The sequence below is a fragment of the Dermacentor variabilis genome, chromosome 1 (genome assembly GCF_050947875.1).
Source record: "Dermacentor variabilis isolate Ectoservices chromosome 1, ASM5094787v1, whole genome shotgun sequence".
NCBI classification, from domain to species: Eukaryota; Metazoa; Arthropoda; class Arachnida; order Ixodida; family Ixodidae; genus Dermacentor; species Dermacentor variabilis.
The window spans coordinates 154,849,866-154,862,873 of NC_134568.1; the positions used below are offsets into that span (position 1 = coordinate 154,849,866).

Here is a 13,008-nt window from a genome sequence, read left to right on the forward strand (position 1 = left end):
GTTGAACGGCCATTTTTCCCTCACCTAGGGATCTAGGGAGGACAGAATGTTTATAAGCAGCTGTTGTGCGGCTGCTGAGTGTGCATTCCTCTTTCAGCCATGTTAGACTGAGCTGTAACATTCTCATGTAATTACTGTAAATAAACCCATATTCCTCGTTCTGGATGAGAAGCAGTCCTTCCCTTCAACAGGGTCCTCAGCGTGGATAAGTTGGACAATGGCATGGGCCAGCTACCATTTATTTCATGCGCAACTCCAAACATTACAACTGGCTGACAGCGGTGAGATGGACTTCGCGACGTGGTGCTGTGTCTGCGGTGAGTGCATGGTCCTTGCTTTGACTCTCTAGGCTTCATTTTGTGGTTGTTCTGTTTAGATCAGTAGGGAAGCTAGATTGTTGATAGCTAGGTTGTGTTTTCCTAGGTAGGTACAATGAGCAGCGCCAAGGCAGTAAAGCAGCAATCAAGGAGTTAAGGACACTGCTGAGAGACGAATTGTTGATTGTTGGTGAGGAACTGGGCCTAGAGGTACGCAAGAAAATGCTAAAATTGGAATTACTGCAGCTAATTTCCGAACAGGCCAGTGAGGAAGACATTGAAATCACGTTGGAACTTTTTAAGAGAGAAACGGGACAGATAGAGAGAAGAATGGGACAGAGAGGAACGCGAGAAAGATCACGAGTTAAGAAAAATGAAACTTGAACTTGAAAGCAAACGTTTGGAGAGGTCTCAAGGAAGTGAAGGGGCTCTGGAACGATCAAGTGAGGCAGAATCATACCGCATGGACAGGCTGTTAAAGCCATTTGAGGTCGGGAATGACATAGGCTTGTTCCTCGGAAATTTTGAAAGGACTTGCGAGAAGATGAACTTCGGTCTGAGTACCTGGGCACAGTGGTTGCTGTCTAAGTTGCCGTGTTAGGCTGCGGAAGTAATCGCCAGACTCAGTGCGGAAGATGCATATGATTATGCGAAGGTCAAGGCTAGTCTTCTGAAGCAGTACCGCCTTTCAGCCGAAGCTTTTTGGCAAAGGTTTAGAAGCACAGGCAAGAAGGACAGCGAGGGATATCTGGAGTTCGCATACAGCTTAAAGGCCAACCTAGTCGAATGGTTGAAAAGCGTGGAAGCGTACGAGAGCAAAGACATGATTATTGAATGCATGTGTCTAGAGCAGTTTTACAGAAGCATCCCCCAATCTGTGAAGCTGTGGGTGCAAGACAGAGGAAATGTAAACACTGTGGGAAGGGCGGCTGAATTAGCCGAAGAGTACGCAACGCTGAACACTGAGGACGGAAATGGGGACGGTCGAAATGGACTGCGGAAACCATTTCCGTTCAAAAAGGGTTTGCAGACTAGATGACCGGAGCCTGTAGCCGTGGAGGAAAAGCCCTCAGAAAAGAGCGAGGAGAAGTCCAACGAGAAAACCATACAAAAAGAGCAGAAAAGAAAATTCGAATCTTTTAGACCAATCCACTGCTATAAATGCCACAAACTGGGACATATCGCTGTAAACTGCAGGAAGCCTAGCGTAGTTTTCTCCTACGTGGATGAAAAAGACGAGAATATAGAACTTTTAAGCCCATATCTTCACGACCTGCAAGTTAATGGAAAACCATGCTGGGTGCTGCGAGACAGTGCCACCACAATGGACATTGTCCATCCGTCTTAGGTGACAGTAGATGACTTCACTGGAGAAGTGGCATGGATTAAACAGCTTGTAGAAGAACACAGCGTGTGTCAGCCCATGGCCAAAGTCAAAATCAGTGGACCGTTCGGGGAGCTAGTGACCGAGGCTGCAGTTTCCAAATTTTTGTCGCTGCAGTACCCTTACATTTTTTCAAATCGTTTGGATCAGTTACTGCGGGACAGGGCTTGAACTGGGAGAGGGCGTAGTACAGGCGTTGATGCGATGCCAAGCTCGGAAAATCGTGTCGCTTTCGGTTGAAAATGCAAAAGCTGCTCCAGCGGAAGCAGCAAAAGAGGTAACTTCAGTAACCGAATTCGAGCTAGGCTCGAGGGACGAAAAAAATGGTTGAGGAAAGCTTGCCAGCTGACCAGCTCAATGAGAGCGGATCACTAGGATGTCAAAGTTCACGCCTGCAGGCAGAGCCAGCTGACGCACTCGCAAGCGAGACAGGGTCGTTACTATCTCCGGCCTCAAAGAACTTTGATCAGCTCTTACGCGTGGACAGAGTCACTGGAAGCTGAGCGAAAGAATGATGACAGCTTAGCTAAATTGCATCACACAGCTAAAGAAGGCATTGCTAGGCGCAATGTGATGATACAAGAGAGAGGAGGATTGTTGTATCGGCACTACAGAGACCGAAAGGGTAGGATTTTAGATCAGTTATTGGTACCTACTAAGTACAGGGAGGACCTTTTGAGTCTCTGTCATGGAAATGGGTGGTCAGGCCATCTAAGAATAAACAAATCAAAGGAAAGGTTGCTTATGGAATACTACTGGCCTGACTGTTGCAAAGACGTAGAAAACTCTAAGATCATGCGACGCCTGCCAGTGCTCGGGTAAACCAGGCCGCAGGAAGGGGGCGAGGATATACCACTGCAATTTAATGAAGCCGTACGTAGAGCGGAGCGGAGTCAACCCTTAGAGGGTCGATTTTTTTTGCCATATGCGACCGCCCAGGGCCGATTTTTTTTATTGCAGATTTCAATTCTTCTTAGGGACTTATTTCGAAAAAAATTTACTGTAATTTTTCTAGGGTGACCATAAAGCAAGAAAAAAATATAATGCATTCGTATATATGTACTCTTCATTCATGAATAACAACAATAAAGGAAATAAACTTATAAGAATTAAAAATTTGAAGCACCTTCATGCACATAGTTCAAGGCCTTGCAAATGCGCACACGAGAATATTTCGCAAGACTCAAATGTTCCTGCTCTTACACTAATATCTAATATGTACATCCATAGCGTAATCGAACTGTGTAGGTGCACACACTCAAAACTGTGTGGTTGTGTGCCCGTCAAAAAAGCACAACATGTGACAAGCTTCCACTAATCTTCACCTTATCGCCAACCAGAGGCAATTAGTTTTCGCAAGTGTAAAAAAAAACAAAAGCAACGGAAACGCATGCAAGGCGGCATCCTTCCTATGTGCACCCCTGTGAGCAGTAAGCGAGCCAGAAAGAGGCGGTAGCGCTTTGAGTGATTAGTAACGCGATAGCAATCATTTTTGCAAGCACAAGAAGCCGAAACCGCCCACGGTATAAAACCCGAACCGCCGCCGCCTGCGCGCGCGCAAATGCTCGAGCGGTAGTATATAGACGCGCAGGAGCAAACTAGCTCTAAAACAAACCATCCAACGAAAACCGAGAGAGGGAGGCACGCGAAAAAAATTCCCTGTATCCCCACATAGTGGCAGCACATGACAGAAAAGAAAAAGTTAGGAAATTGGCGCGCTTTTTAAACGTACAGACGGCGCCATAAATATACGGCATTGACCATTTTTGGAATTGTTCGCGGCGCCGTATATTTACGTCATTGACCCTCAAAGGGTTAACTGTACCATCAAAGAGCAGTATGACACTAATACCAAGTTAATGAGTATAAGGCGACCTCCAACTCTGAAATAAGCCTAGAAGAAGTCAGTAAAACAGTCGGTAAGGTCGCACGCTCTTAGACCCGAGCACCTCGATGAGCTAAAAGGGATGTTAGGGGAATATCTCGACAGATTCAGCGATCGGCCAGGTAGAACCGAATTAATAACGCATGAAATAGATAACTGAGTAATACTTGTTGGGGGGCTAGTTGGTGCATGTTTCCAGAAGAGGGTTATAGCGCCGAAAAAACACAACACACAGCAAGCGAGACGGGACAGGTGCAATTCCAACTGTTTATTCACCGCGTATGCGAATGAATATAAGGACAATAAAAGATTGGTAGCAAGAACCACACATGCGCACGAGGTTTTTACAAAAAGCAGATAAAGATAGGTGAGGTACACACGTAGCTTACGCACGTGTATCTAAAAAAGCAGTTTCATTCTTATAAATGGAGATAGATCGGGCGCTAACACAATCGCTACAGTTTCTTTCAATATAGAAGGCCTCCAACAGTTCACGGGCTGTCTGGGCCTTACTTCTCTTTAAAACCTTTGCTTCTTTCAGCCTTGCCACACACTTAATCTTCCTTTCTTCTCCGCAGGCTTTACAATGATGCGGCAGATGAGAACCAGTGCCATTTATTAAATCCCGATTATGTTCCGCTAATCGGTCGTTAATACAACGACCGGTTTGTCCGATGTACTTCTTTCCGCACGTGAGAGGTATCTGATATACGACTCCCACGGCACATTTTACAAGCGGAGCTGCATGTCTCTTTTTACAGTCAGTTTTGTTTACCTTGTTGGGATCAGTTTTAACGCACAAGCCAGCCAGTTTCTTTGGGGCGGAAAAAACTACAGGAACCTTATATTTTGTCGCTACATGCTTCAAATTGTGTGCTACCTTATGGGTGTACGGGATGACAGCCGGTCTACTTTTGCTTTTGGGGACGTCATCTTGGTCGCCCTTCTTTGTACTTTCTTTTTTCAATTTTCGCAGCAAGGCTTCAGCTACTCCGGTTAAGATCGATTATTAAGATTGGTTATTGCTCAGATGTGCCTGGAAGCGTCGCTGAAGAAATCTTGTTGCCATAAGGTAGAGGAAAGCTTTTACACCCAGATTCGGAAGTTGGAAAAAGCAGGCTTTCCAACCTCGGTCTTAACCGGAGTAGCTGAAGCCTTGCTGCGAAAATTGAAAAAGAAAGTACAAAGAAGGGCGACCAAGATGACGTCCCCAAAAGCAAAAGTAGACCGGTTGTCATCCCGTACACCCATAAGGTAGCGCACAATTTGAAGCATGTGGCGACAAAATATAAGGTTCCTGTGGTTTTTTTCGCCCCAAAGAAACTGGCTGGCTTGTGCTTAAAACTGATCCCAACAAGGTAAACAAAACTGACTGTAAAAAGAGACATGCAGCTCCGCTTGTTAAATGTGCCGTGGGAGTCGTATATCAGATACCTCTCACATGTGGAAAGAAGTACATCAGACAAACCGGCCATTGTATTAACGACCGATTAGCGGAACATAATCGGGATTTAATAAATGGCACTGGTTCTCACCTGCCGCATCATTGTAAAGCCTGCGGAGAAGAAAGGAAGATTAAGTGTGTGGCAAGGCTGAAAGAAGCAAAGGTTTTAAACAGAAGTAAGGCCCAGACAGCCCGTGAACTGTTGGAGGCCTTCTATATTGAAAGAAACTGTAGCGATTGTGTTAGCGCCCCATCTATCTCCATTTATAAGAATGAAACTGCTTTTTTAGATACACGTGCGTAAGCTACGTGTGTACCTCACCTATCTTTATCTGCTTTTTGTAAAAACCTCGTGCGCATGTGTGGTTCTTGCTACCAATCTTTTTTTGTCCTTATATTCATTCGCATACGCGGTGAATAAACAGTTGGAAGTTGTGCCTGTCCCGTCTCGCTTGCTGTGTGTTGTGTTTTTTCGGCGCTATAACCCTCTTCTGGAAGCATGAAATAGAGCTGACATCAACCGAACCCATAAGATCAAAGCCTTACAGGGTGTCTCCATGACAGAGAGAAATTATGGAGGCAGAGATACAGCGCATGGCAGAGTTGGGAGTTATTGAGCCTGCTGAGAGTGACTACACGTCACCGCTAATACTGGTAGAAACCCCTAACAAGGACCCTCGTCCGTGTGTTGACTACAGGAAGTTAAATGCCATCACTAGGGATAAGCTGTACCCGATACCCAACACTGAGGAATGAATTGAAAGAGTTAGCGCTGCTAAATACATTTCAACTATAGATCTCATGCGGGGATACTGGCAAGTTTCTCTTTCAGAAAGTTCCAGCCGCTATGCCGCATTTACCTCACCTGTAGGCACTTTTCGCCCTCTCGCCGTCAGCTTCGGGCTCTAGAATGCACCGTTTAGCTTCTCTAAGTTAATGGATATTGTCCTAAAAGACTTGCAGGAGTTCGCCTTGCCATATCTTGATGATGTAGCAATTTTTTCGGACAGCTGGGAACAGCACGTATCGCACCTCAAACAGGTGTTCTCACGGTTGAGGGAAGCTGGCTTAACAATAAAGGTGGAAAAGTGTAGGTTTGGCTGTTCGCAGGTTACTTATCTGGGCCATGTTGTTGGCCAGGGCACGAGACGGCCGGCCGAGCTGAAAATAGCTACGATTGGAGAATTTTCACAGCCGCGCACGAAAACAGACATTCGTTCATTTTTGGGACTTGTGGGGTACTATCAACGGTACATTCCGAATTACTCGCAAATAGCAAGTCCTTTAACGGATGTCCTCCGAAAAAGAGCACCGAATAGCGTGCACTGAGATAAGGACAAAGAGAATGCTTTCCAAAGTTTGAAAACGCTATTGGTTTCTCGTCCTGTGCTTCGCGCGCCAGACTACGCAAAGGAATTCATAGTTCAGTATGATGGAAGTGACAGAGGTATGGGCGTGGCGCTTAGTCAGGTCGGCGACGATAATGAGGAACATCCCATCCTCTATGCCAGCCGTAAACTAACTGTAAGAGAGAAGGCCTACAGCGCTTCAGAGAAGGAATGTGCTTGTTTAGTTTGGGCAGCCCAGAAGCTGTCGTGTTACTTGTACGGAGCGAGGTTCATCTTCGAGACCGACCACTGTCCTCTGACGTGGCTCAATCAAATGTCACACAAAAATGGCCGCTTGCTCCGATGGAGCCTCACTCTCCAAGAGTGCAACTTCTCCGTTAGATATAAGGGAAAGTTGCATAGCAATGCGGATGTTTTGAGCAGGCTAATTTGAATTCTGTGTTTAGGGATCCCGCCTAAATTTTGGGGTTGTTATTGTTAATTTTGTTAAACAAAGAAGATCCCCTCTCATTTAGCAGGACTCCCTCCATGATTGCCCATTTTGTCAGCACGAAATTCCTTCCAAATTGTAGTAGCGAAATGCAGCATTTTTTGTTTCTGCACTTATGTTTTCTTTGAAGCCTAGTGAGCCTAAAGTGAGATCTAAGATACGTCATCTCTGCGCAGAGCTGTGTTGTGGGGTTCGTTCTGCAGTTGCCTGTCCTTGTTGGATATTTTGGGGTGGTGTCATCATTTCACAGCTGGTCCCTGCAAGTCAAGGCACCCCCCCCCCTTTGCCACCAGCCATTCTCTTTCTGCCTAGCGGTCATCAGCACTGGCCAGTTGAGATTTTCCAGGCCATGGAGGAGCTGTAACGAATGGCCTGCAAGGGTACCGACCTACAAAATTTTCCCAGCCAGCCGCAGCTGTGAGCATGGCGAACTTCCCCGAAGTGACCATGGAAGCCTTCCCCACCTGCAGCGGCAACTCCTTTTGTAGGGACGACAGTGTGCCGCACACCTCCTCCTCGGCGCCGCTATGACTAAATGCGGTTGGCGGACCAACTAGTAAAATTGCCAACGCCGTCACGGTTCCACTGAAGCAGGGGGAATTCCTGGAAGGAGATGCTTTGCGGGGCCTTCTCACGGGCCTTTGAAGATGCCAGACAATGGACAGCTGCCACGGCCAGTGTCTGCGGAGTCAACACTGGGATAAAGAGGCGCCTGTTTGGGGCAAGGCACGTGTCTGAGAGAACCCGTTCACCTCAGCGTGGTCAGTGAAACCTGTGCGGAAGTGTGTGTGTAAACCCCTCACCCCTCAAAAGCGGGTCGGCTACGATGACATTGAACGCTCCGAATTGGTAGCAGGTTGAACGGTTGTTTTTCCCTCACCTAGGGATCTAGGGAGGGCAGAGTGTTTATAAGCAGCTGTTGTGCGGCTGCTAAGTGTGCATTCCTCTTTCAGTCATGTTAGACTGATGAACTGTAATGTTCTCAAGTAATTACTGTAAATAAACCCATATTCTTCGTTCTCGATGAGAAGCAGTCCTTCCCTTCAACAATGCCCTCAGCGTGGATAAGTTGGACGACGGCATGGGTCAGCTACCATCTATTTCATGCCCGACTCCAAACATTACAGGACGCATTCACATGAAATGAATGGTGCCACGGAGGCACTGCATGCTGCACAAGTGGAAACAACGGATATGTGTAACACCTCAGACTGACTCAGGAAGTATAGGTGAATGAAAATGGTCTGCAAGTGCACTAAACGTTGCAAATAACAAGTCAGCAGTCCATAGACCACTAGTAGCTCTTAAATTCACATCCGTTAGTAAACTTCAGCCTATGTATAAGGTGCTTTCTCCTGCTTCATCTTCACTCTGTCTTTCATCCTGCTTGTATACAGCCATGACATTTCATATCCCTTATCCTTATCAATTTGGAAACAGTCTCATATAACAGCCTCAAAATAATGATGCAGTCAGTGAATGTTCTTTGCATCACTTTCCACACTACTCAACACCAGCTAGGGCAGAGAAAATTTACAGGAAAAGCAGAGCTCTTGGCCTGAGCTAGAATGCTTTGGACTTCCAGTCTGCAATATGGAATGAGGAAAGGGAACAAAAAGAATGAGGAGGAGGACAGGAAGAAGGGATCCATATTATATAACTGCCACATAACAAAGTGGTCCTTTTAAGCCTCAAATCCAGCAAATAATCCACAACAGCACTTGGTGTTTTTGCTGCCACGAGGTCATATCACACACTCAAAATAGAAGCTTCTGATAATGCAGGCCTTCTGATATGCCTGCCAGTACAGAGGTCAATGTCTGTCTCTCTAACATATGGAGGACAGTCACAAGAGACATGCTGCAGAGTTTCAGGCAGCTGGCAATATACTATTCACACTGAGTTGTCCCCACGGTCAATGAGGTGTGCATAGTATCCAGTGAAGGCAATGACAAGGTGAATTCACAGGTTACAGGTCTGAGGTCTCAACATGAAACCTGTGAACTAAAGAATGAGCTAAAAGATACCTTGCCAATGGAGTAATGAATTGCCTAATGGCTGCACTAACTTTTGGCATCATCACCAATACAAATCACCACTACAATTGCACAAGGTGCAACCTTAAAACATGTGTCGAAAAGAAACTTGCAGCTGGTGACTCAGAGACATAGCTAAATGACAACCAGTAATTTCTGAACAGAACAGCCAACATCAGACATACGAAAAGCACTGTCGTGTCTTGTACTGTTTGTTCTAGCTTTGTGCCTTCTGTGTAAGGGTTGCTACAAGTAGATCTAGTTGATAAGTGCAGAATGCCCATCTACAGCTTACCTTATCACCAGGTGGCAAGTCACTTAGCTGCCTGGCTACAATGTCCACCAAGACAGCAACATCATTCAAGTAGAAAAGTTCAGCTGTTGTGCTGTCTGAAAAGAGCTCAGCAAGCATCTTCAGCACTGAGTTGGGAACTCCTGCAACTTCATGGGTTAGCACTCGAGCAGGGTCATCTGCAGGGAGAAAAAACAAAGAGAGAAGCATGTCAAGCTCTTTGCACGGGAGATATATCAGGAAGGTCAAATCGGTCTAATGAGCATCAGTGGTGGCCTCTTCTTAAAGGGGCCCTATGATGCAAGTTGGAAGTACAGTTAATAGAGAGCTAATAGATAGGAGTAATAGATAAGGGGGACGCAAGTGTTACTAGAGTCTTCAAGATGCCTCAACTCCAAAAACAATGCTAACATCAGAGTACTTGTCTTAATCTGTTCCACAAATGTGTTTTCCTTGCTGACTAACAGCATGCAACAGTGATTTTTGACACGGATGTGACATGATACTTTTTCACTTTGGTTGGAATAGCATGCAGTTTGTGTATCTTTTATGTATATATTTCTTATAGATATATACAATACCTTTAAGCCATATGGCATTTAGAGAGAAGGGGAAATAAAGCAAGTTGTTAACAAGCACATAAAACTCAAATGAAGAGGCCTACATTGGCAAAGAAATTGAAAAATATATCCTTAATGTTGAAAAAAAAAAGACTTGTTGCCAAGTTGTTAACTAGAAACAAGTTGACTTTAAAGTGAAAAATGATTTCTTCTGCATCAGTAAATTACCGTACTACAACACCAAAAACACCACTCTTGCAACGATAAGACGTTTGGTAAGCCAGAAAAAGCGCAAGAACAAAATACGGGTGGCGACGCCTACTTATGTTCCCGCCCCTGGGGGCTGTGACGTCTTGGATTTTGATGGCATCTTCTAGGACCTACTAAATATATAGAGCGGTACAGATTGACTACATTGTTTTCTAAAGGAACCAAATACTAAACTTGGCAAGTTTCTGGAACCTTTATTCAGCCAACGCAGCCCAAATGCGAAAACATACTTTGGTATCCCTGACGTCACGCTGACGTACCGGCGCTGGAGTTTCGGCGCGAAATTCAAATACTGATACTTGGACCTTCATTTTCTCATCTAATAACCAAACAATTTTTTTGAAATCACTGCCTGCAGGGTTCTCAAACAATGCTTCATTAGTCTAAACTAATTTATTGTTTCGCTTTAGTGTCCCTTTAAGAACATTTGTAACACAGAAATATGCTGGCAAACAAAGCAAAACAAGAAAATGCACGCGAGTGAAAGATGCACAAGGCCAAAGCTGGCTTGATGAGAATTACAGTGCTTTTCTTCACAATCAACAAAAATGTAACCATGCAATATGTTTGTTTTACAAATTTTTGATCTGGAAAGCAAGCAAGAAAAAGAAAATATCAAGAGAGGTCAACTCTGCCATAGGCAGCACTGCCGCCTACTCCTTCCAACTTGAAGCATACTTCACTTTCTCAGGATGCTTGCTCTTTCTCTAACACCCCCCCCCCACCCCCCACCCCACACACAACTGGTCTTGAGACTTCTGTGAAAGAGCTACAGACCCATCTTCATTTTCTGATAGCTGTGAATTCTTTATTCCGCACTAAAGACTAGATCTGGGAGAACTGCTCAGCTCTTGCCTGACCTGCCAGTGGCGTAAGCATGCACACCTGAAATGAGGCCATCAGAAAGTGTGGGCACCAGTGCAATAAATATTAAAGCGCTGCTCCCACTGGTAGCAGCTTAGGGCAACACTGGACGAATGAAATATGAAAGATAATACATTTATTTTTGTTCACTTCTACACTGAGCTTGTGAAAAACCATCGTTTGCACGCAACAGTTTTTGTAATTAACAACTGAATACTGGTAAGTACAATTCCAAGACCAAGACCAACAAGACCAACAACGTGTAGAATGTGTGTAGAAACTTGGGAGGTTAACAAAGAAGCTCGAGAACAAGTTAAGGACCGTGCAAAGAGTTATGGAACGAAAAATGTTAGGTGTAACCTTAAGAGACAGGAAGAGAGCGATGTCGATCAGAGAGTAAACAAGGATAGCCGATACTCTAGTCGACATTAAAAGAAACAATGGAGCTGGGCAGGCCATGTAACACATAGGGTAGATAACCGGTGGACCATTAGAGCTACTGAATAGGTGCCAAGGGAAGGGAAGCATAGTCGAGGACGACAGAAAATTAGGTGAGGTGATGAAATGAGGAAATTTGCATGTGCAAGTTGGAATCGGCTAGCGCAAGACAGAGGTAATTGGAGATCGCAGGGAGAGGCCTTCACCCCGCAGTGGACATAAAAATAGGCTGATGCCCAGAACTTCAATGAGTAAGGATCGTTATGGATGTTGATCACACCATTTACAGACGGTAAGCAGGAGCTAGGCAGAGATGATATGATGAGTGGCACACAGGAATTCATATGAAGTTGAATTGTGCCATAACGAAGTCACAGTTGACATGAAAGTAGCTTTATTACTGTATTTACTCACGTAATGGTTGCACTTGCATAATGATCGCACCCGTGAATTTGTCATCAAAATTCGATGTTTTTTCCCCCCGTGTAATGATAGCACCCCGAACTCGTCGCAGCGATATGTCGTGTGCCAAGTCTAGCTAATGATGATCGCACTTACCATCTGTCGAATACTGTTGAATGCTATGCGAATGACTCTTGAAGACATACTAAGCGGTCTGCACGCACCAAACATTCTTAAGCAGGTGCCCTATTTTATTCCTTCCATTACTTTCCGCACTTCCATGAGAAAAGCTACAACCAAACTTGCCTTGGCTTTATTATTTGTAGGCTTCATAATGGTTTTCTTCAACAACAACAAAAAAGGCGCCTTTCGATTCTTCTCGTCTGCAACTGTGGGCACGCAACAAATTGGGAGCGGCAATGATAGTGGGCACGTTTACGCTGATATGTTAGAAGTGTACCCTATTCATATGCCAACGCTTGTAACACAGCTAAGATATTCATCCACACTTAGCAGAAACGTTCTATATTAGGATAGTAGTGAAGACAAATGCCACAGTTTTCTGCCATGTGTTTCTGTCACTGGCAGCTAAGCGCGCCCATCTCTGTTTCTGCCCCCCCCCCAAAGTGGACATGGCTACGCTATTGTCGCAAACTTGCCGATATTAACGATATTATTCATTACTGATACAGAAGAAATTGTTTCAATGCACGTAATGTACTCACGAGAGGAAAAAAAATAGCGTTCTGCACGTTCGCCTTGCTCCGCCGGCCGCCATTTTTGTTTTGCTGTCCTGCACTGTTACAGCGGCAGCCGCCTGCTTGCTGACCTGTTGTCATCCCACAGCAAACACGGGATGAAAAAAAAAATGGTTTTTTCGCGGAAAATTTAACCCATGTAATGATCGCACCCCTGAATTTCCGTCAATTTTTTTTTACAAAAACGTGCGATCATTATGCGAGTAAATATGGTATATGCGAAATTCATTATAGGCATATATTATAGGGGTGTACGAATATTCGAAACTTTTGAATAACAAATACAGCCTTGTACAATTCAATTTGGTCTTCAAATTGAATAGTCGCTATTTAACCTTTAAATTATTTGCACACTCCTAACATATTTGTTACATTCACATCTGTTTTATTTAGTTTCAAATGTATAAAAATTGATAGTGAACTATATTTTCAAACTTTAATTTTTGGCTAGATACTGGCACTCTGTAGCTAAACAAGCTACAACATGATACTTTTTGTGAGTATAGTAGATAAAAAAGT

At 44.6% G+C, this 13,008-nt stretch overlaps 1 protein-coding gene across 2 annotated transcripts in view; it reads right to left on the reverse strand.

The window, feature by feature from the left end:
• Nucleotides 1-13,008, reverse strand: part of LOC142587114 (NCK-interacting protein with SH3 domain) — a 91,959-nt gene that overhangs the window by 23,488 nt on the left and 55,463 nt on the right. For both annotated transcript variants that reach the window (XM_075698013.1, XM_075698006.1), the window contains exon 11: nt 9,201-9,376. In XM_075698013.1, the coding sequence (XP_075554128.1) occupies nt 9,201-9,376 (176 nt within the window). The remainder of the gene's footprint in view (nt 1-9,200; nt 9,377-13,008) is intronic.